Source organism: Phascolarctos cinereus, unplaced genomic scaffold, assembly GCF_003287225.1.
Source record: "Phascolarctos cinereus isolate Bilbo 61053 unplaced genomic scaffold, phaCin_HiC Scaffold_1;HRSCAF=81, whole genome shotgun sequence".
Taxonomy (NCBI): domain Eukaryota; kingdom Metazoa; phylum Chordata; class Mammalia; order Diprotodontia; family Phascolarctidae; genus Phascolarctos; species Phascolarctos cinereus.
Window position 1 is genome coordinate 229555980 of NW_027555514.1, and position 25330 is coordinate 229581309.

The window sequence follows — 25330 nt, forward strand, 5'->3', positions numbered from 1 at the left end:
TGGTGGGGATGTCTGGGCACTATGGAGGGCTTTGTGAACCCCTATTTTTCATCAGCATACTGTAGGGGAAAGAACACGGGAGTCCAGGAGATATAAGTTTGAGTCCTGGTTGAGTCCAGACCTCTAGGCTCTAAATCTGTGAAAATGACTGCTTTCCTATGAAAAATAACTGGTTTCATATGAAAAAATGACATATGAAAATGACTACTTACCTACAAAAATAAAAGATTTTTTCCCCCACCCTTCACATGAGAAGCGTCTCTTCTTGCAAAGGTTCCACAGAGATTCAACAACTCATTAGAACCAACGAAGAACCACTTAAGTAACATTGCCAAAGTATCATTTCTCTTTTTCAGACTGTTTATTCCATGGCCCAGTTCCCTTTCCCTCAATTGGCAGAGCTAAGGGAGAAATATACCTACAACATCACTCCGTTCCCAGCCACAGTCAAACCCACTTCGGTTTCTGGGTAAGTGTGTTTTCTTGGTGATACACAGAATGCCGAGGCACCTGGTAGTTTTCTGAGCCGGTTTCCCCCGGTTCCCCTCACTCTCACTGAGGCACTGGGGGGTCCAGGTGTTGCTGTTTACCTGCTCCACCACCTGTGTTTCAGGATCGCCTCCTGGTGTGCTGAGGTAGGGCTTTCTGCTAGCTTGCTGGGATACCTCCTGTTCTGTATTGCTTCCCTTACCCCAGGTCAAGAGGGGCCTTTCCCATTAATCTCTCAAGCGACCTGGGCCATAGCGCTGCTGCACTTCGTTTTTCTTCTGGTTCAGCTGTTCCAGGGTTTTTCCTTGGGTGATATTTTCTGGGTTTTCAGAGGTCATTACGGGAGAGTAAGAGCAACTTACCTCTTACCCACCATCTTGGCTCCTGGGAACTGAAGTGTAAGTGTGTTTTCTTAAGGACTGAAGATGTTATTGCCTTCATATAGAATGTGAGCTCCTTGAAGTGGGGGACTGTTTTGGTTTTTTAATCTTTCTATCTATAGTGACTAACACAGTGCCTCGCATATTGTAGACACTTAATAAATCTTTGTTGAACTGAATTGAATATTACTAATGAAAGATTCATTAATGACAATATTACAGGGATAACACCACATGGAGAATCAGAAACCACCTCCTGTCCCATAGACTTCCCATGTAGATTCAAGAGAGAATATCAGAGCAAATTGTGATGACTTGATGTAGTTTCCAAAGCAATCAGACACATTTGCAAGTATGATTTGTACAGGGAAATTGGCAACCAGTTAAGAATATGTTCTTTAAAAAATCAACCACTCTTTTTTTTTTTAAACTCTCTCACAGACGGCTTGGCAAGAACAGAGACAGTGATGAAGAGAATGACCTAGATGACGAGGATGCTATTGTCAATGCAGTTGGATGTCTTGGACCTTTCAGTGGATTCCTGGCCCCAGAACTACAGAAGTATCAAAAGCAAGTTAAAGGTAAACAGTTAGAATCTCATCTTAATCTGTATTATGTTATTATAATGTTCTGATTCAATCGAGTGAGCCTGCTGTTCAGGGCTGTATGGAAGACAGCTCAAAATGGCCCCAGAGAGCCAATTGTTAAATTTTCAGTATGAACTTTTGCAGCTTGGAAGTGGATAAATGGTATAGATCAGGACTTGATTTATTGTTTTGTTGATTGCCTAGACTTCAGAAGATAGAGAAAATGCTGATAATGCAGATTCACCTTAAGAATGTGTTCTTTATATAATTTTTTTGAGAGCTGGTTGTTAAACATTTACCAGAACACTGCTGCTATAATTGTTTCCTATAGTTGGTCCATTTTGCTAATTTAGTTGCTACCCAAAAAAACTTCCTAAAAATATTTTTATTGGTCCCCAGTGACATAGGAGTCAATCTCTACAAAGAAGATATTGTTTGTAAGGCAAGTCTATTTTGATAAAATGTAAAATAGTCTTAAAATTTGATAAATATTGCACTTTCTTATTTTTAGGGGGTATGTGGTGGGAGGTAGTAGAACAGGAGGGTTAAAAGTTGCAGAGTTGGGATCTGAGTGACTAGGAAAGTGGGCAGGGGTGGGGTTGGGATGGACAGGAGGGGAAGATAGGTGTAAATGGAGTCCATTCTGAGCCAAGATCTAGATAGGCAGATATAACTAGTTTCCTGTTTGGTTATTATTTAGTTCATTAGTTTCCAAAGAGTACATAGAGTTTACAATCAAAATAAAGCTCATTAATTTTATATTCAATTTACCACATTATGATATCAATATTAAATATTCTATTTGCCACGAGGGCACAGATTTATGAGATGAATGACTGACAAGTATTGGAATACCTTGTCTTTAATCATGTAACATTTTAGTATCTGTTCACACTACAAATAAAAGGAATCCAAGATAAAATGTATTTCATAGTTTTATGAAATCTTGAAGCTAGAAGGGAGGTTAGAACTTGCTCCTACATCTCTTATGGATGAACATCTGGCCCTTATTTAAACCCTTTCAGTGACTGGGAGTTCAACACTTTAAGAGATTGTTTATCCTGATGTCAGGAGGCTCAATTTTTTTTATTTCTTCCTTATATAGCTTATCAATTTATTGTTCAGTCATGTTTGACTCTTTGTGACCCCATTCGAGGTTTTCTTGGCAAAGATACTGGAGTGGTTTACCATTTCTTTCTCCATCTCCTTTTACAGATGAGGAAACTGAGGCAAACAGAGTTAAATGACTTGCCCAGGGTCACACAGCTAGGAAGTGTCTGAGGCCAGATTTGAACTCAGAAAGATGTCTTCCTGATTCCAGGTCCAGCGCTCTATGCACTATGGTGCCACCTAGCTGCCCACAACTTATCTATTAGGCTCTTACTAAATGTTATTCTATTCCTTACCTACAAAGCAGCCTTCCACCACGCCCTTTGAGCAGATGAGCCGTACTTAGGTCATGGAAACCTTTCTTTTTTCCACACTGTCAGTGTTTGTGATTTCCCTCCCCTTCTCCTTCCCTGCTCTCCTCCATTGCCTTCTGCTGTCCCCCCACCGCCAAGCCTCCATTTCATACATGCTTCTTACCTTTCACTAGGTCTAGTAAAGGCAAGATTTCAGTGGCAAGAAGGAGGATGGAGAGTAAATTTTGTTCATCTCCTTTCCCTTCCTCCTTCCACTGCTGCTGTTCCCCCAGTCCCGGTGCCATGAGTCCTCACTGCTTGTCCTAATTTCCTGTCTCTCTAGGCTCTTGTCTTCTCTTTACCCCAGAGATTCACTCTCTCAGTTTCCTGTGATGATATTCCCAGGATAAGCCCAAGTTTGGTTTTCCTTGGGAATGTGTGTGAATCTTGCTTCAGTCCTTTGTACACTCAAGCACCTGTCATTAGCATCTATATTCATTTCAATTCAAGCACTTATTAAGCTCCCACTATGCGTAAGACATATATTAACAAGAATTTATTAATCACCTAATATCTGCAAGACACTGTGCTAGGCACCAGGGATGTACAGTACAAAGATTAAAATGGATCAGGCCCTGCTCTCAGGAAGCTTACCTTCCATAGGGGGTGGTGGTGGGATAAAACTCACATACAAATAAGTAAATAAAAAGCATATACAAATTATAATTCAATATAATTTTAAGAGGCAGAAAGAGCAATTAATAATGAGATCAGTAAAAGTTATGGTTGAGCCATGAAAGACAGAGGGACTCTACTAAGTAAGGCAAGGAGAAGAGACAGTGTTTTCTGGCCTAAGGGGACCACTTGTGCCAAGGCATTGGGGTAGGAGGAGAGCTATGTGCGTGCCAGGGAACAGCTGGCCAGGTCAGTTTGACTGGAACAGAGAGTGCTCTTTGTCTGTCATCTTATCTCTTCCCATAGGGCCACAGTGGAACAAAAGAAAGGAGGTGTGATAATAGGAAGCTCAGTAAGAAGACTTCCTACTTTCTTATGACAAGCGTTGAAAAACCTTGGAAAACTAAAAAAATGACTGCATTCCTTTTTCAGAGACAGAACAATAGGAGGAAAAATGCTCAATTTCTGTCAAAGTAGGTCAGGAAGAAAATAAAAGCAGCTAGGTGGTATAGTGGATAGAGGGCTGAATTTGGAATCAGAAAGCCCGAGTTCAAATCTTGCTTCAAGCTCTTACTAGCTGGAACTAGGCAAGTCATTTAACTCTCCCCTCCTCAGTTTCCTCATCCGTAAAATGACATCTTACCTCACAGGATTGTGGTGGAAATCAAATGAGGTAACATGTAAAGTGCTTTGTAAACATTAAAGTGCTACGTAAGTGCTAGAGATTATCATTATTATTAGCTATTAGTGTAAACACCGGTTAAAAGCAATGGCCATGAGATAGAAAGCAGGCAGGCCTTGGGAGGATAAAGGAAAAGGAAATGAATAACGAGGAGCCATCCTAGGAATTCTAAGAGATGTAAGTGAGAAGAGAGCACATTTTGGGGATGGCAGACATTGTGCAAAGCTGCAGAGGTGGGAGATAGGAGATATAGAGTGCCGTCTGAGGAATGGTCTCACTCTGCACCCTGTGTCTATTACTTTTATCTCAGGAGGTGGGTAGAATGTCTCATTCTGAGCCCACTGGAATGTGGAAGAGTTTCCTGCCCCTTCTTTAGAAAGCAGAAAAGGGTGGCAACTAGTGTACTAAGTTGGATACAATTTGCTTCTGCACCCCTGCCCCTATTCTCTTTCCCTCAACCAGAGCCCAATGACCAGTTCTTATTCTTTCTTTCCTTTTAAGCCCCTCTTTGTGATCTTTCTTCTATGATTAGAGTTTGTTTTGCTTAGGGTGAGTCCTTCCCTTAATCTACCCTCCCTCTTATTCTTCCCTCTGCCTTTGTGGTAGGGCTAGGGTTGGGGTCAGGGTCCTCCAGGCTTTGTATCTGCAGCTCACTCAGGACACAGCCTAGGGCCTATGCCTTCTCCTTGCCCTGGACCAATGCCCCTAGGTTCAGGTCCCCTCCTCAGTCTGCACAGAATCTCCAAGTGAGCACTGGGTAGAGCTGCCAGTTCTGTTCCTGCCCTTTGCGTGAAGTCAGGCTAATCTGTGCCCAATCTGCGGCCTCTGCTTGCCCTTGTTCACTACATAAAGCAGGCAGATGCTTGCTTGGTTCCTGTGCTGGAAGGCTCAGAGAGGCTGTTCCTGGCTAGACCTCATCCTCACTGTCCACAGTCCTCTCTGTCTATTTCGCTATATAGGTGTGGGCTGGAAAAAAAATGATGCCCTGTGATTTTTTTCCCTTGGATTTCCTAAGCAAGACTTGGTCTGAGATGTTTTCAAGATCTTTGTGGATTGTGGGCAAGAGCGTGGCTGTATTTCTTTTTGCTTCTCCACCATCTTTGCTGGTCTCTCTCCTTCACCCCCTTTCATCTGAGGAGATGATCTCTTGCTCTCCCCTCCATTACTCAGTCTCTGATGAAGGAGTGGCCCTTCTCTTTGCCAAGGCCAAAGCCTCTACATCTGAGCTGGATCTCAATTCCCCCTGTCTTCTCCAACACATTGCATTTCAGTCATCCCCTCCCAATATTCAACTTCTTCCTATCAACTGATTCCTTCCTTCCTGCCTTCAAACATGCCCAACTCTCCCATCTTTGAAAAACCTTCACTGGACCCCATTATCTCCTCAAACTATTGCCCTATACCTCTCTGCCCATTCTTAGCCAAACTCCTTGCAAAGGTTGTCTACATTGGCTATTTCTACTTCCTCTCCTTTCTTCACCCCTCTAACTCATAACCCTAGCACTTTCTATAAAATCCTTGGATTTAGAACTGGAATGGTTTTCAACTATCATCTAGTTTTCCTCTAAGTCACTGATAACAGTGTTCAATTTTATAGGTCCAAGAACAAAGCACCGTGGCATTCCTTTAGAGACCTTCCTCCAGAGAGTTACAGTGTATATAGAGAGTATATAGGCAGAGGTCATAGATGACCATAGATTTAGAACTGAAATGGAGCATAGAGGTTATCTTGTGCAGTCAGCCCCCCTCCATTTTTTTGTTTATATCTTCCCTTGTTAGTGACACGTTTTTATTTCAGACACAAAGAACATCAGGAACATTTGTGACAAGGTGAAATTGACAAGTGGCCCTCTGCCATGAGTTTTATTTTAATTGCTATTAAACTAATTATCTGGTACAATATGCTTTATAATCTCCAACTATTACTCATAGTTTTCCTTTTCAAATTTTTTCCCTGGTATTATTTTCTCTGTCTCACTGTCATTTCCATCATTCCATTTCCCAATAGAATGCTTTCTTTAACAAGCAAGTATAATTAAGAAAGATTAGCCATGTCTGAAAATGTATGCTGAGCAGCTAAAAGTATCCTTCCTCATCAGTCCTCTGAAGTCATGAGTGGTTCCTACATTGATTAGTTTTGAAGCTTTTCAATGATGTTTTCCTTTACATTTTTGAGATCATTGTGTAAAATATGTTCTTCTGCATACTTTTAACTTATGTCAATTCATACAAATTTTCCCAAGTTTCTATGAATTCTTTGTATTCATTATGTCTTATAGTATATATCATTATGTTCAAACACTTCAGTTTATTCAGTCATTCACTAATTTAAGAGGACCTTTTCCCTCTCCAGTTCTTTACCACACACACACACACACACACACACACACACACACACACACACACACAACATCTTACCACTACATATGTGTATACAGTATATAATCTCCCAAGAATCTTAGTGCGTTTTAAATTTAAAACCATATTAAGATTTTTGGGGACACTCTGTATGCAACATACACATGCTTATACCCTCATATTTATATATTTGTATATATGAAACATTTCCCAGTGCCTGTGTGCTCCTTGGAGCATGTTTCTGGTAGTGGTATTTTTGGGTCTAAGATTATGTACAATTTAGAGAATTTTTGGTTATAATTTTAAGTTGTTTTACAGAATGGTTTCACCGATTCATAGCCCTGTATCCTTCAGCTCCTTAGCACTTTACATTTTTATCTGTTGTCGTCTCTGTTGACCCCATTTATTAGCATAGTTCTGTGAAACCTCAGAGTGCTTTAATTTACATTTCTCTTATGATTTATGATTTGGAACATTATTTCATATGATTTTTGATAGCTTACGTTTCTTCTTTTGAAAGTGCCTGCCCCTAATTTAACAGAGGTAACTCCCAACTCATGAATCCTCCAGGGGAAGAAAGGAATGGCTCCCCCAGACTTGAGATACTAGGTGGGTCTGCATTCCATAAAACCACAGTTCACAGGTCTACACTAATGTATTTAACTTAAATGGTCAACCAGATTACCACAAATAGTTCAAAGCAAATACATTTAATGAATTATCATGTTAAGAAAAGATCCCACAAATCATTTCTTCCATAATCTGGGCATACTTTCCTACAAATACACAGTGGGGAAAATGGATATATGTAGGGGACATGTGCAGAAGGGCACACCCGCAAGGAACACAGGTATAATATAGTAGTGACATTGTGCTGCCCCCTGGTGGTTTTGTAGTGTCTGCTCAATGCTAGTCAGACATGGCTCCATTGATTGCTGTCCTGTTGGACACGAGTTTCCATCAGACACAGGTTGGGTGCTTCCTCACTGGATGCTGCCTCACTGTACACTTCTCCGCTGTCTTGAACTTTGGGTTCAGCTGAAATTCTTGGCCATCTCTTCCATTAGGGAAGGGCAGACCGTGCTGTTATCTTAGCTTAAAGCATACAGGCTTTTCCCTGCTATAGCTCATTTAGAAAAGGCTGAAACCCTTGCCTGGGACCAGCCAAAACTTCCTCTTGTGTTATCCTGTCTTGTTCCTTCAGAATCTTGGCTAGGAGGCCTCTGACCTCCCCAGGCAGAGATTCTTAGCACCAGGTGCCAAGCTCTTTAGGACCAAAGCACAGTCCTTCCAGTTAGATAATAAATACCCTTGGGTTTCATCTTTTCCTTGCTTTCCTACTACCCATGAACAACCACACTGAGTTTGGGGGCTCTGTGGGAAACCCTACTCTATCTGACAGTGAGCATTCTATAGACCTCGCAATTTTAAGTCCTGAAGGCTCAACTATAAACTGGATAATGGTTATTTGCTCAGTAACAGCTAAAATCCTCTGGAGCTCAGTGTTCCCCAATTTTCCCACACAAAGCCTCTTCTGTTCTCTTTTGTAGATAACTATATGGGAGAAAAGGCGTATTAACAAAGCTAATCCCAGGGACAGGTTAAATTCTACTTTGATATACTGTTGTCCAAACCACTGAAAAATTACCTACTCGCACTAGGACCCACATTTCTCCGTTTTACGTATAAGGACATCATAGAAGATGGTGACACATACTCTGCTGAAGTCCGGATACTGTCTTTGCCAGTTCCCTGGTATACCAACCAAATAACTGTAGTGGAAAAGGGAATGAAGTTAGCCTGAGCTATACTTGTTCTTTGTGATATCAGGTTGCCCTTAGCAGCAATCCTGGCATTCTGTCTGCACAGTGTGGAAGGAGAGGAGCTCAGTGGGGCGCAGAGGTTGAGAAAGAACACAGGTGGTGTGGAACATTGGAGTCTCCCTGAGGACTGCGGAGGACAGCTTGGGGGAGGTGGGGGCTTTTTGCCTCAGCTACTCTGCCGAGGGCTGCAGTTAGGGTATGTCGAAGTATCAGACAAAAAGAATGGGCTGGCATATCCTTGTTTAAACAGCAGAAAGAGCACGAGGGGAGAACGGAAGGGCAGAGGGCAGGTGCAGCTCAGGGGAGCAGGGCTGAGCGTCCCGGGTGTTCTCCCTTAGGCTCTCTGCTGGTGTGGGGCTTATTCCTGGGAATCTTTAACTGTTCAGGGTTTGCAAGTTTCTCATCTTCAGAGCTCATATGTGGCATATTCCAGAGCGAGGGAGATGCTGAGTGAGGATGGAGAAAATTTCCCATCATCAGAGAAAATAATGAAACCGAACTGATTCCACTCATTAAAAATGCATAAAAATACGTAATCCCAGCTGAGCCTTCACTACTGCTCAGTCATCCTTCTACCCTGCCCTTCGGATCCTGTCTCATTCTTTGTTTTTTTTTAGACTTTTTAAATTTATTTTTTCTTAAACACCAACCCCCCCCCAACATTTCTATATATAAAATAGAACAGAAAAGATGATTATATGTGAACCACAGATTGATTATGTATAACTTGCTTTCTTAAAAAGGTATATAGGGGCAGCTAGGTGGTACAGTGGATAGAGCTCTGGCCTTGGAGTCAAGAGGACCTGAGTTCAAATCCAGCCTCAGACACTTGACACTTACTATCTGTGTGACCTCGGGCAAGTCACTTAACTCTGATTGCATAGCAAAAAACAAACAAACAATAAAAAAGGTATATAATGAATTCAACATGTTACTTTCTTTCTTTTTTCTTTTTTTGGCTAGGCAATGGGGTTAAGTGACTTGCCCAGGGTCACACAGCTAGTAAGTGTTATGTGTCTGAGGCCAGATTTGAACTCAGGTCCTCCTAAATCCAGGGCCAGTGCTCTATCCACTGCGCCACCTAGCTGCCCCAACATGTTACTTTCAAAGCAGTCTGATTTACGCTAACAGTTCACAGTGACTATTGCAAACTTCTCTTCTCTCTACCTATTTGTATCTCCCCATACAGCCTTAGTTTTCCATTTCACTGAGATTGAGATTATCTGATGTGAGCTTTCTTGGCATCATAACCTATTCCTAAAACCTTGTCAGGATCGTAACCCTGTCTTCTCCTTTCCTCCAGTCATAAAAGGGCCAGCCATGATGCGGTGCTAATTTGCCTGCCTGAGTCCTTGGCTCTCTCCCTTCCCACATCCTCCAAAACTTTTTTTTTGGCTTTTTTTTGATGAGGCAATTGGGGTTAAGTGACTTTCCCAGGGTCACACAGCTAGTGAGTGTTATGTGTCTGAGGCTGGATTTGAACTCAGGTCCTCGACTCCAAGGCCAGAGATCTATCCACTATGCCACCTAGCTGCCCCTACCTCCAAAACTTTTCTCCACTAGGTATCTCCTCAGTCTCAGATTCTTTCTGTCTCATTTATCATTAGCTCTTTTTATTAACCAACATAGGAGCATTGATTTAGGGATGAAAGGTTACTTGAGAGTTCATCATTTTACAGGTGAGGTGTAAGGACAAAAGATTTGTAGGGGTCAGACTATCCTGCCAGCCATGCCAATTTTAAGGCCAAATGTAAGGGGGCTGATCTGTTCTGCCTTGATATACCAATTGTAGGGACGCAGACCCTGAGAGAATACCGCGATACTGAAGAAAGAGGGGCCTGGGCCAGCTTGGTAGTAAATATAAGTGGGTTTATTAGGGTTTGTTGGGTTGTTTGGGGAGTTTATTCATGAGACCTAGTCCTTAGTAGCAGGAGGACAGAATGGTGTGATGGATCCCTGCAACAACACCAGGCCAGGCCAGGTATTACATAGAAACAGAACCAAAAAGGCACATAACCAGGGATGGCCTAGGGTCACGTGCAAGTGTTCCTGTGGGGTATTTGGAGCTTCTTTTGCTGTTTACTTTTATTCAAGGTAGTTTATATTCTCTGTGAGACTTGGGTCACATTCCTAGGGTCTGGCCTATCCTATAAATGAGTGAACTCAGATTTTGATAAGTAATGATAATAATAATAATAATAATAATAATAATAATAATGATAATGATGATGATGATAATGATTCTCATCACTTATGTAGTGATTGATATATATGCCAGGCATTGTGCTAAGAGCTTTAAGTAATATGCCAGGGGCCACATGGACAGTAAGTATCAAAGGCAGGATATGAACCTGGGTCCTCCAAATCTGGCGCACTTCTTTGCTGAAACACATTAATGTTATAGGTTATATATTATAAAAATTATGGTATTAACTATGATATGTCATATATTATAAAGATAAAATCTACATGGTGAAATATATTGTTCTGTTATAATAATATATTAACAAAATACAATATAATACCATGCCATGTTATTAAAATTTATCATATGTTAGTGTAATTATATTATGTGTATAATTATATAATAGATGATATATGATTATATATAATAGCATATTATTATAATAATAACTAGCATTTCTACATGTCTTTAAAGTTTGCAGAGCACAGTATAAATGGTATATCATTTGATCCTAACAGCAACCTTAGAGGGGGTACTATTATCATTTCCATTTTACAGATGAAAAAGACTGAGGCTTAGAGAGATTAAATGATTTCTTGTCCAGGTTTACCCAGTTAGTAAGTGTCTGAGGTGGAGTTTAAACTCAGTCCTCCTGACTCTGAATCTAATACTTTAATTTCTGAGTATGGTCAAATCTCCTTAATCTTAAAAAAAAAAAGTTTTCCTTTGACCCTTCTAATCAGGGGTGTGCTGATAAGAGCATAACAATTAGCTCTCCAAGGGAAAAAAAAAGTACATATATCAACTTTTAAGTTTAATCTGTATTGTTAACATTTTCCCATTACTCTAGACAATTAATAAAGCAATAAATCAAGCCCTGATTTGTAGCATTTTAAAATTTCTGTTCCACAAATGCTCCCACTGAAAAATTTAATAAGCAGCTCCTGTACCAGCTGGTTCCAGCACATCTCTGCTTCTAATCCACCTAGCTACCATCTCATCTTCCTCCCCTTCTCTGCTAAACTTTTTCCTTTATTTTTAATTTATGGAATAAAACAAGCATTTCCGTAACACAGTACAATAAAAAAGATGGTTGCACATGAAACTGCAAATCTACTATGCACAACCTGGTATTCCTTTCAAATATACAACAAAAAGTATCATGTAAGTTCCTTTTGGCACCCCGCCCCCCGATGGCTACCATTAGACACAAATGGGTGTGTGTGTGTGTGTGTGTGTGTGTGTGTGTGTGTATACACACACACACACACACACACACACACACACACATATATATATATATATATATATACATACACACATATGTAAAATTGTCCTATACGTACTTCTATTTATCTGTTTTTTCTCTGGGTGCAGATAGAGTCTTTCTTCATATATCCTTTATAGTTAATTTGGGTATTTATAATAATCAAAATAACTTATTTGCTCAAAGCCATTCTTAAAACAATATTGCTATTACTACATATAATATTCTCTTGGTTCTGCTCATTTCATTCTTCATTATTTTGAGCAAGTCTTTCTATGTTTTTCTAAAATCATTGAGCTCATCATTCCTTATAGAACAGTAGGATTCCATCACAATCACATACCACATACCACAACTTGTTCAGCCAATTGAAGGGCATCCCTGCAATTTCCACTTTTTTGGCACCATAAAGAGAGCTACTAAAAACATTTTAGAACATATAGGTTCTTTTACTTTTTCCTTAATCATCTTTGGAAGTAGACCATGTAGTGGTCTTGTTAGGTCAAAGGGTATAGGTTTAGCTCTGCTAAACTTAATTTTTTAATTTAATATTTTATTTTTTTCCCTAATTACATGTAAAAGCAAATTTTAACAATCATTTAAAAATTTTTTTGAGTTCCAAATTCTTTTTTTTCCTGTCCTCCTCCCCTCATTGAGAAGGCAATTTGATATAGATATATACATTTGCAATCATGAAAAACCTATTTCCATATTAGTCATGTTGTGAAGGAAAACAAAGACAAAAAACCCCAAGAAAAATAAAGACAATAAAAAGGTATGCTTCAATTTGCTTTCATCAATTTTTTTCTGTGAAGATGGATAGCATTTTTCATCATAAATCCTTCAGAATTGTCTTGGATCATTGTTTTGCTGAGAATAGCTAAGTCATTCCCAGTTGTTCATCATGATATATTATTGTTACTGTGTACAGTGTTCTCTTGGTTCTGCTCATGTCATTCTGTATCAGTTTATGTAAATTTTTTCAGGTTTTTCTGAGAGCATCCTGCTTGTCATTTTTTAAATAGCATAATAGTATTCCATCAATCACATACAACAACTTGTTTGGCCAAGCCATTCCCCAATTGATGAACATTCCCCTCAATTTCCAATTCTTTGCCATCTCTAAAAGAGCTGCTATAAATATTTTGTACATGTAGGTCTTTTTGTTTTTGTTTTTGGTTTTTTGTGTCTGAGATATAGACCCTAGTTAGTGGTATTGCTTGGTAAAGAGGTATGCATGGCCTTATAGCTGTTTGGGCATAATTCTAAATTGTTTTAAAGATTCACCAACAGTGCGTTAGTGTCTCAATTTTACCACATACTTTCCAACACTTGCCATTTTCCTTTTCTGTTATATTAGCCAATCTGATAGGTGTGGAGTGGTAGCTCAGAGTTGTTTTAATTTGCAGTCTGCTAAACTTCTTAACAGAAATTATCTATACAAACAACTAGTGCAGTGTTGTTACCACCTTGTTAAATTTGATCTTCAGGTATTTAAAAAAAACCCAAGAGAAATTTGCAGTTTCTTATACAAGAAACTTTCTTGGTTGTTTTTTTTTAAAATGTATATTGAAATGTTGATGATTGTTAAGGTCACATTAAAAATAAAAATCTTAAACAGTTGCCTATGCCTGATCTCTATTTCTTCCTTACCAACTCTGTCCTCAACTCTTTGCAGTCAGGTTTTAAGTGACCCCCAAATGTCAAATCATTGGATTATAGTCTTTTTATTTTCAATACTCATCTTCCTTGACCTCATTGCAGCTCTTGACACTAATTTAACAATTATTTTTTATTGTGAACTTAAGAGTCATTATTGAAAGCAAGTGTTTCGATATGCAAAGAATAAGAAAGAGGATTGTAAAATCTTTCAGTATCTTCTTCCCTTTCTCATTAGGATAACTCATAATTGTAAAATGTACATACATAATTGTAACTGTCAATTATAGCATATCATGGCCAGCTGAAAGCTGGCCTCACAGTCAGGAAGAGCTAGGTTTAACTTCTGCCTGGGATACATTATTAGATGTATGACCTTGGGCCTCTTGGGCCCCCAGGAAACTTTTTAAGACTTTTAGTTGTTAAGGAGGTACTGCTCTGCATTGGTAGAGGGAGCTTCCTGCCTGAGAGTTGCCTGTGCCAATGAAGTCTGACCTAAAATCATCAGAACCTCATTTTTGAGAATCTTCCATCCCCCATGAGATCATTCCTATCTTTTCTCTGAACTCCTTCAAGTCCGATTTCTGAAAATCCAGGATGCATGACCAGCTATGTTCTTCGGCCATTAAAAACTCCAGGATGACCCGGTCACTTTCCCAACCAGAATTTGTGAAGTACTTCCTTATTTACTAGCTATGGGACCCTGGGAACGTGATAATTTCTTTGAGACTCAGTTTCCTCATCTATAAAATGAGGGGTTTGGATAAGATGATCACTAACACCCCTTCTAGTTCTGAGTCTGTGATTCTGTGATAGAGTAGTGAGATGATATGGTGGTTAGAGTGCTGGTCTTGTAGTAAAAAAGACCTGAGTTCAAATCCTGCCTCAGACACTTACTAGCTGTATGATTCTGGTCAAGTCATATAACTCCAGTCTGCTTCAGTTTCCTGATCTGTAAAATGCAGATAATAATAGCGCCTACCTTCCAGGGTGTTGTGAAGCTCAAACAGATAATATTTGTAAAATGTTTTGCAAACCTTAAATCATTATTTAAGTTTAGTTTCTGTCTTAGTTTTCTTATCTGTAATTTGGGGATAATAATAGTGCCTACCTCCCAGGGTGAGGATCCAGTGAGATAATATTTTAAAAGTGCACTGCAAACCTTAAAGTGCTCTATAAATGCTAGTATTTATTATTGCAATTATTACTTTTTCATGGTCTCAGTTTCCCTATCTGTAACATGAGGGGCTTGGACCTGATGACTCCTCAGATTGCCTTAGGGTTATCAGTCCATCTTGATGCTGGGATTCACTATAGCATTCTGACATCCAAAGAAATAATGATACCCCCCAAAATAGAACGCATTGGCAAAGTTTGTATGTTTGTGCAATGCTTTCAAGCTAGTCATTTCCATCAGAAGGAAATGAAGTACAGTGTTTTCTGAGTCAAACCAAACAAATGCTAAGTAAAGTCATTCCTTCTTCTCCTCCTCCTTCAACTTCTCCTTCTCCTCTTGCTCCTCCTTGTCTTCCTTCTCATCCTCTTCTCCTCTTTCTGTTCCTCCTCCTCCTCCCTTTCTAAGCATCATGCTGCATTTTATTCCTATTTACCCCCTGCCCATATCTCACTCCCCATATCAACCCCTTTTCCTTTTTCTCTCCTTTTGTTTTTCCTGATTGTAGATCCAAGTGGAGAACAGAGTCATGGCTCTAATAACATTGCTGAGCTAAGCCCTGGAGCAATCGATTCTTGTCGCAGTGAGTACCATGCTGCCTTTAACAGCATGATGATGGAGCGCATGACAACAGACATCAATGCCCTGAAGCGGCAATATTCCCGAATTAAAAAGAAGCAGCAGCAGCAGGTTCACCAGGTGTACATCAGGGCAGGTAATGGTGAAGTTTTGCTTGATCCAAACCACTGTGAATAAATGAAGCAAAGAGCCCTTGGTCATCTAGCCAATGGCAGTACAGCTCCTGTAGTCCTGTGGAAGCAACTACATGCTGAGCATATCATTTTTATCTTGTTTTATCAGGCTCCAAAGAAGAAAAAGATCTTGGGGTCTTGTTAAATTCCAAGGACCACCCGACCAATGGTATTTAAACATGCCTTTGATCACTGGGCTTATGGAGATGGGCTTGCTGTTGATTCTGATAAGTGTAAATCTATTCCGTCCTTGGACTTGAGCCTCTTTTTTGTCTTTTGTCTTTTAGGTATATTGCCCCTGAAAATAAAATTTAATGAAATCAGCATCAGTAAATCAAATCACACCCCAGTCATTTATGTAACAAACTTTCCACCAAACCTGAACCCTTTAAAAAGACATACCATGACAATGAGAAAGTAAAATGCCATGGAATTCAGTGAGCTCTCTTAATTAGGGCAAGGTGCTGTGGATGTCAGAGCTATGGATTTATAGATTCTGTGACTTCAGTTTACCTTTCTCCCTTCTTGCTCCTGATCACATGGTAAACTGAGTGAGCGAGAGTAGGCAGTCCAGCACAAAACTATTACCACTGCTGGAAAAACCATTCAAAGACATGTGCCCTGCTATGGTAGGTCGGTAGTATCTTAGTGTCCAAAGGGTGACATGTTTCTGGTACGATTTTGTGGCACTCTTTTCCAAGGATTTGTTAAACATTTTTTGATTTTCCATAATCCCAATCATCAATGTGGTTGAAGGCTGAATAAATTCTGCTTTTGGGTTGATTCTGGCCAAATAACCTTATGAAAATGATATCTTCTCAAAACTAAACCAAGACATGCATTTAACATATTCTTTAGATATCTGTCACTGATTTTGAACAGAAACTGAATTTTTGTTGCTTAAAGTAGAGGAATGGTGAGAAACAACATGAAATGACAGACTAAATTTTAAATCATCAGTAATAAAAAGTAGGGTGCTTGGGCTTATGGGATATTACTGTTAGTTAATAAATGGCCCATTGGCTCATGCTCTGGATCCTAGGAAATTAAGTACCTTCATGGATTTAGAGATGGAAGGGACCTTAGAATCAGCTAGTCTTATTTTATAGAAAACTGGTTTGCTCAAAGGTTTACAGTACAAAGTAGGAAGGGTAGGATTTGAATACGGGTCCTTTGATTCCAAATCCAGCATTTTCTTCTTTGTATCACATTTAGAAACAAATCTCATGGAAGCAGTTAGTACAACTTGTGTTTAGACTAACCCAGCAGAACCGGGACCAGGGACTAGATATTCATAATCACCGTGGCCCCTCTGTTTCCATTGCCTTCATCAGGATACTTGTCATTGTCATATCAAAGAAAATTGTAGTCACTGCAGTCAGTATCTTTCCTCTTGTCCACCCTCATTCACTACCAGATGATAGCTATTGGGCATTATGCCATATTCACAACTCTAAGGGTTTTTTAAAATTTTTAAAATTTTTTTTATTGGCAATTGGGGTTAAGTGACTTGCCCAGGGTCACACAGCTAGTAAGTGTTAAGTATTTGGTCTGAGGTTGGATTTGAACTCAGGTACTCCTGACTTCAGGGCTGGTGCTCTATCCACTGCGCCACCTAGCTGCCCCCCACAACTCTAAGGTTTACAAATAGATCTTCTTCCCTTGCTTACTTCAGCTTGCTGCTACCAGCATTGGGAGATTGAAGAGGATATATGTAGCAGAAAGGGATGGAATGATGACAGCAGAAGACAGATGTGGAATGAAAGCCAAGAAGAAGTCGTATGGATGACTTCTCTTGGCTAGGATTGGGGAGGCTGGTTGACTGTGATTATGTGGAATTTTTGATACACTTCCATGACATCTCTTATCCCTCTGGATCTTACATCAAGGAAAAATAATGTTTATTTTTCCTTTCTCTTAAAATTCTGACAGCTCTTATCCCATTATTGTCATAGTTTCTTGTCTTGTTAGCTTAAAAAAACCCCCAACAACAAAGCTCCCATTTTCTAGCTACTGTGCCATTTAGGTGGTTGCTTGTAAACAGAAGATTACTTTGCCAAAGGATGAGCTTCAGGGAGTAGCTTGTGATTAGTAAATGAAGAGTGGGAAGCTCTTATGCCATAGATTGCCTTATCCCATGAAAGGAGACAAGATGGTGGAGTGTGAAGAGCACCCAATTTAGAGTGAGAGGCCTGGCTTTGAATCCTGCTTCTATCACTGTCTGTGTATCTTTAGACAGGTGATTTATCCTTACTTGGCTTTAGTTTTGTCAGTAAAATGAGGTGGGACTATATGACCTCTAAGGTTACCTCCAGGCTTAAGTCTATGATTCTATGAAGAACTTGGACATGAGCAATGGAAAAGAGGGGATCAGATCCATGGAGTATATGGAATTCAGCTTTCAATAAATCTGCTAACTATTGGGTCGATTCTAGTTGAATAGCCTAATGATTTTGCTCTCAGTCACATTATTTTGCTCTAAGTAGAGGGATGGATGGGCTGTTATACAGTGTCTATGTGGTGGTGGATAACCAACCTCTCTGAGATGAAAATGTCTCCCTGTGTTTTTTGCACATTTCACATGCACTTTTAACATTTCTTTCAGATAAAGGGCTAGTGACCAGTCTCCTCCCATCTCAGGTAAATCATTCTCCAGTTATAAATCACCTTCTTTTGGGAAAGAAACTGAAAACGACTAACAGAGCTGCCAAAAATGCGGTCATCCATATTCCTGGTCACACAGGAGACAAATTGTCTCCCATTCCCCATGAAGACCTTAAGACCAAACTCAACTCTCCTTGGCGTACCCACATCCGTGTTCATAGGAAGAACGTAAGTAGGACCAAGAGCCAGCTGGGCTGTGGGGACACTATCGGGCTGATTGAAGAGCAGAATGAAGGCTGTAAGACCACCGGCCTGGGAGCAGCAGAGAATATGCCCCCCACCAGCGTAGAGAAGGCTGGGAAAGATGGCGGCAGCTCTGAAGACAGCACGAGTAGGACAGTTGAGGGACAGTCTCCTGAGCCTGTGTTTAGAGATGCCAATGCAAATGTGGCAGAGGTCCAGCTGAAGCTAGAATCTTTGGAGCTGAATGAAGGGAGTGCTGCCGAAACACAACCCAGAGCTAACCAGACCTGCCCCCAGCATGGACCCGAGCCATCAATCCCTGTCAAGCCTCCCCAAGCCAGCTATCCAAAAGCACCCGTCTTTAGCCCCTTCCCTAGTGTCAAGCCACTTCGGAAATCAACCGCGGCCAGGAATTTGGGATTATATGGCCCAACAGAAAGAACCCCAACTGTCCACTTCCCCCAGATGAGCAGAAGCTTCAGCAAATCGTCCAGTGGTAACAGCAGTACTAAAAAGCGATGACATCCTATTGGCGCTGTACGGTCTGGGCCATTCCTTTTTTTTGATAGTGCTGTGGGTGTTCAGTCTCACAATCTGCAAAAGAATTTTTATTTTCCAGGTCAAAAAAAAAAAGCAAAGGGTTGGGCAGAGAAGAGTGCAAAAACCAGCGTTATGAGAATTGTAATTCTCCCAACAGGAGTTAGAAAGGAGAGTTGCAGTGTGGGACAGAGAGTGACCATGTCCATATAGGAAACAAAGGGAGTAAAGAAGATTTTGTGGAACAGTAGACTTGTGTGGTTTTGATGTGAAGGATGTTTCTACTTTTTCATTGTGAGCTGTTTAGAAAGGCTTATCTTTCTCCAGACTGTTAACCCTTGTTCCTTCCTCCTATGTTGTGGGCCTCTAGGGTCCCAGTGACCACTCTCCAAACTTCCAGTTTGTATATTTTATCAGCATTCACACAGGTACACATTTGCTTGCTGTGACAAGAACTGTGGAATATAAGATTTCTTATCAGTTTCACCAGCTTCCTTCTTCCCCGTGTGTATATGTGTGTGTATGTGTGTGTGTGTGTGTGTGTGTGTATACATATTTGCATATGAAGGCATGTTTTCCCTGTGATGATTTCTTGTAGCTAGTGTCAAATTTTCATTTTATCCTCATGCCAAAAGGCCTGGGTGGAAATCTAGAAAGCCTTTCTATAACTTTGTAATTTTGCCTAGTTACCTACTGAATGCAAAACAGTTTCATTTGTGGACCCCATGTCTGGCTTACAATTATACTCGTAACTCCTGATCCACAGAACGTGGTTGGGTTGTGCATTAATAGCACTTGGTGTGTGTGCTTTCTTCCCATTGAACAATTCCCAAGTTGCTAAATTTGATTCATTTTAAATTTCTTTCACCTCACGGATGTACTCCAGTTGTCACTGGTATTCATGACTCAATAGTTGGTGATTTAGTTTGTTAAGACATTCTCAGTGTGCTACAAGCGTGCACAGATACCGTGATGGCTCTTGCACTCAAGGGGTGTTCATCTTCAAAAGCTAAGACAAATGTAGCTACAAATACACTGGTTACTTGAAACCTGGGCTCTTGTGGAGAGAGCACTTTGTCACCAGAATATGGCTTTGTTTCAGAGGAGGGCGACTATGTTCTCAATCTTTGCCTTGTTCATTCATCACCAGGGCAGAGCCCTCTGTAAGCAAGAATACAGCCGCTATCTCCACTTTACAGATGGAAAGTGAGCCGCTCATACACGCCAGTGAGTCAAGATAAACATCCCCTGGTGATCATTTTGACTTAGACCTGTCTCCTTCAATTGATAAGCAGGTACACTGGTCACAACAATGTCATCACTGACACTGAAAAGCCATTTGCCAGGACTGTGTAAGTGACCCCAAGACCTGTGGGGTAGGTTTTTTTCTGCCAAATGGGACAGAGTCCTGCCATGGAGTGCCAGGGAACCAACTCAAATTTTCTGAGCCTTACAAGGGAGCTTATTCTTCATGCAGCTGTCTTTTGGCAAAACAGGAGGTCCATTTCTCCTGCAATCTCTCAAAGGAAACAGATTGAGCCTCTTTCAGCTTAGTCTGCAAAAAGCAGGCGGAGACGCTTTTAGAATTGCAAGAAGCATGAATTCTATTGCACTTGGGTTGCTGATGCTGAAACTAAATTTTTATAATGATCTTTTTAGGATGAAAAGGATGTGATTTGTGTGGGGGTAAAGGGAAGATTAAAAATGATGCATACAGTGAAGGAAAGAGAGCATTATTATTTTATCTTCCCTTTTCTCCCCCTCCCCCAAGAACTAAAAATCGAAAAAATATGACAAATAATTCATGGCAGCTTTTATCTTGAGTTTCATGACCTCCAAAGGCAACTTCTCAGGAAAAGGAGAGAGTGGAGGCCTACTTGAGATGTCTCCCACCCCCACCCCCAAAGAGACCACTTTTTCCGAAGTGAGATTGGAGTTTTTCTTCCATCAGTTAGATTCTAAGGATAAAAATAGCACCACCTAAAGTCTATTTCATCCTCCAGTCTCTCCCCACTCACCTAAGTGACTCATAACCCTCATTTACTCACTGCAACTTTAACTATCTCTGGCTCCATTTCAGAATGTATCTCAATCCTTTCTTCTTTGGGTTGAATTCATGACCAGCCCAAGACAAAGAACAGAGGTTCTGAATCTGGGGCCTGTAAATTTGTTTTTTTTTTTTTTAAATTGATTAACTCTATTTCAATATAATTGCTTTCCTTCGTATGTTATTTTATGCTTTTAAAAATGTGATTCTGAAAGGGGATTCATAAGCTTCACAAGATTTGCCAAAGAGGTCCATGACACAAAGAAGGTTAAAAACTGACATAGAAGGAGAAAAGGCAGTGAGGCATCTCTTTTCCTTAAGGATTGGAGCTAGTCTACTGAAATCTGAATCCTAGTCTCAGTTCATTGGTCCTCTAAGGACTTCTTCTGATCCTTTCCAGGGATTGATATGCTTAGTTCTTAAGAGGGAAGTCCACCATTTCAGTACCTCATTCACTGTAACAATTCCTCTGAATCAAGACGACCCAGACTTTAAAAAAATTCTGTTCCAGGTATTAAAAAAAAAATTAGAGTTGACAGATTCTTTTTAAAGAAGACTTTTGTACCAGCCAAACTCTCATTCAACTCAACAAACATTTATTAAGAGCGAGGCAGTGTGAAAAGACTGGCCTAAAACATTCTGTATTCCAGGTAATTACAACTATGAATCAATTAGATTAGGCCCCCTTTCCTGCTTTATAGACTAAAACAAGCCTGTGTAGAATTATACTGTATGTAGAAAGACTTATTCTAGTCACTGTCACCCTTTTACACATTGGGATTGGTATGCAGCCAGCAGAAGTAATTAAAGGTCTCTTTATTTCCAGCTTTATTGATACTGTATTCTCAAGCATTTCCCTTGGGAGTTGATTCATTTAGATGTTTTTGCACCTCCTTTTCCCTCTTATGTCAATCTTTGAAATACCTGAATCTAATTGTGCATGTTTACAACATTATATTGCTTCCGACCTTCACCCCCTTTCTGTGGAAAGCTATATGGATCACAAAAGTGTATACAAGGTACTTCTCACCATGGCATGTTGATGGATGCCCTTTCATAACTCCAAGCAGACGTAGAACAGCTCATGTCCCTTCCACCCATTCACCCAGACTCAGAAAGCATTGTAAGATGCAGCTACTATAAAGCATGGATGAACACAGGTTTGCCCATTGTCTTGTCAATGATGGATTCTGATGGCAGCTTAAAGCACTTTTTAACTCGGGGAACAGAGTTGGGAGGTGATCTTTAAGAGACAGGATTTTAGCTCCAATTTAGCCCCAATTGGGATGGTGATGTTGTAAGAATCTCAGTGAAGGAGGAGTATCTGAACTGAACACAATTTGGAGTTGTGGGACCAAGAGGAGCATGATGATTGGACTTTTCCTTCTGGGGTGTGTGTGTGTGTGTGTGTGTGTGTGTGTGTGTGTGTGTGTGTGTGATTAAGAAGCTCATTTTGAAAGTTTATATTATATCGGATGCCTTCTGCATGGCAAGTAGTCCGGATGAAAGTTGGAATTGGCAGGTGGGTGAATGGAAAGGATGGAGGAGGGCATTTATAAGCATAAAGATACATTGAATGTCACTTTAAAAATGATCTGATGTTTTCATAGTATACAGTCCACCTATTTTGAAGTCTGTGCTTTTTACTGTGCATCTCACTGGGATATTTTGTGACTGATATTTTCTTGTCTTTTGTCAGGCCTTTGTGGAAAAACCAAAACAATTTTTTTCCTGTTTAAATACTTAAAGAATGATTATGATTAATAAAACTGTGAATTTTGGATTGTACTGACTGGTGGTATTTGGCCCAGCCCTATTTCTGAAAAGTGAAAAGGTGAGAATCTGACTTAGGATACCCATGTACTATCTAGAGGTCTTATTAACCTTTTAAAATAAAAAAAAATCTTCCCCAAATTAGAATCAACTTATACAACCATTTACATAGGCAGCTGGGAGCCCTTTCTGTACTAGATTGCAGTAGTAAAGAGGATAACCAAATGACATAGGGATGTGGGTAAAAACCAAGGCTAGCATGATCTCCCCTAGCTTCAGACTAGAGGAATTTCTCCTGCCCAACTGCCCACGAGTTAGGAGGGATGACCTGTACACTGACTCTACTTGTACCCTTTGATATCTAGACATGGGAACCCAAGACAGAAGACACCCAGTGCCAGCACAAACATGGTCATATGTGTTCCCATAAACAGAGAACAGAGGAAACCTTGATAACATTTGCCTCAAGTATCAGGATATTTTATATCAAAATTAGTCTATCACTGAATTGCGTAGAACGACTTCAATTCTGTGGTTCACTGGACCCTATTGTTAACTGATATATGAGACACTGAGGTAAGGGATGGGGGAGTGATTGGGTTCATTCCTTCTCTGGAGGGATTTATAAAGTCATTTCTTCTCATTGACCTAGGATGGTTTGGGTGCTGTACTACTTGAAAAGTCAGGAAGACAACTTCCTCAGGGATTCTAATTCTATGTTCTCATTGTCTCTGTTCTTACTTGTCAAGTCCTATTACTTCATAAGATGATGCCCCGCTATAGTTAGCATTATGCATCAGCAGTAATTTGTGTTTCTTTGCTAACTGTAAGTTTTAGGTGATAAGAAAGAAAATTTGGGGAGGCAATTAACTCATAAATTTAGCTAACAATACTCTCTTGGTTTCAGCCAGTGGCAGAGTTTTAAGTTCCAAGATCCCTGTGAAGATGGTATGAAACCTTAATTGCCATTACAGATATCATTGCTTGGTGCCATGGGCACTCCCCTTCCTTTTGTGAATGCCTAAATCCTGCAGAGACTTCTCAGGCATTACCTATATCTATGCTCCCAACAGTATAAGTACATTTCATAATGTTCCCCTCACTGCCTCCCTAGTACTGCTAAATGTTACTCATTGCTCATTTGTAATATTGATTCTTTGTAACTCATTGACTCTTGCAGCGTTATTTCACCTAACGGGACCCCACAGAAACAATGAGCAGTGATAATTGGGATATGCCTATATTTTTTCAGTTTTGAGTCCTTCTGTCTTATTGCCACAGAGAAAGAGTTGTCTGTTTTTAATCTTAAAAAAAAAATACTTACAAGGCAACAGTAAGAGATACCCCATGGTCCTGGCTGAAACTTTACACCAAAAACCAAAAGCCGGGTGACCAAATATTATCTATGGGGTGGAGTTATGTGTCTGTAAGAATTATTTGTGGAAAAACTCCCTTTCTAGACTACTCCAAGAGGGAAGGGTTTCTTATTCCCTCTCTTTTGGCCTCCACCCTTGGAATGTAGAAATGTTAAGTACTTTCTCCCACCAGACATGACCTACTCTCTAGTTACTGTCCTTGGCTTTACCTCTTCAAAATGATATATCTGAGGGCTGGAGGGTGGAAGAGCTGGGCTCAGTGTAACAGCCTAGCCTCCACTAGACCACCAAACTGAAAGGAAACCCTGGACTCATGTTTTACACAACTTTGGGAAATCCATAGAAATATCAAAATCAACACAATTCCCTCTCATATAGACCTCTGCCAGGGAGGAAAAACTCCTTTTCTACCAATAAATTTAGATAGAGAAGATTCTTGGTCTCTATCCTCTCCACTCTCTTTGCATAGAGTGCCAGTTACTGTTCCCTCCTTTGCAAATCCCTATTCACAAATGATAAAATGTAAACTGGACAAATTGTGATTGATCACATCCTTAGCTGATTTGGCATTACAGTTATCCCTTTCACATCATGACTTTTCCCATTACGGTTTCCATATATTTCGAGTCAGCATAAGAAATTAAATGAGAATATTTGGGGAATTTTGTGGAAGCGGCAGATGACGTGCAAAGGCCAGCAGACGATGCAGATCCTATGAGCAAATACTTAACCCAATTTTACAATAAGGTACTGTAAACACACTGCAAAAGAAACAAACAAACAAACAAACTTAGACATTTCTGGTATTGAGGGCCAAAAATTTTTACATGGATTTTTCAGATCTCAGGGCTGCTGTGCCCCTAACCCCGGCAATACAGAAGGAATAACTGTAGTGCTAATTAGAACAAATAGAAACTTATCACCGGGCAGATTGATTTGGGTTTTGGATATTCAATACCTTTTCAGCTTGCTCTCAGTTTCCTCTCCCCTCTGATTGGAGGGTTGGAGGGTGGAGTATCAGACTCCTCCCAAAATCTTCATCTACAGAGGTCTCACCAGCTTCCCATTAACTCCATTTTCTATCAGCTGCTCTCTTTGACTTCATCTTCATAGAACCTCATGCGCCTTGGTTCCCCACCCACTTTTCAATTCCCTTTTGTGTGTTGTCTTCCCCCATTAGAGCTCCTTAAGGGTCCTGGTACATAGTAGGCACTTAATAAACTTATTGAATTGAATTGAACTTTTAAAGAACAGGAGAACTTTGGATTTAATATACACTGTCTAAGACAGCAAGTTATGATAGGTATTTCAACATC

General features: G+C 40.2%; 1 protein-coding gene across 5 annotated transcripts in view; it reads left to right on the forward strand.

Annotated features, from left to right (window-relative positions):
• The window catches only part of TBC1D30 (TBC1 domain family member 30), a 119036-nt gene extending 96390 nt beyond the window's left edge, over positions 1-22646 (forward strand). For 3 of the 5 annotated variants that reach the window (XM_020990191.2, XM_020990193.2, XM_020990194.2), the window contains 5 exons: positions 357-469; positions 1311-1450; positions 15191-15397; positions 15544-15603; positions 18040-22646. In XM_020990191.2, coding sequence (XP_020845850.1) covers positions 357-469; positions 1311-1450; positions 15191-15397; positions 15544-15603; positions 18040-18803 — 1284 coding nt within the window. In that variant the 3' untranslated portion in view covers positions 18804-22646. The remainder of the gene's footprint in view (positions 1-356; positions 470-1310; positions 1451-15190; positions 15398-15543; positions 15604-18039) is intronic. The other 2 variants (XM_020990192.2, XM_020990195.2) reach the window with 1 other exon arrangement.
• Positions 22647-25330: the final 2684 nt, after the last annotated feature.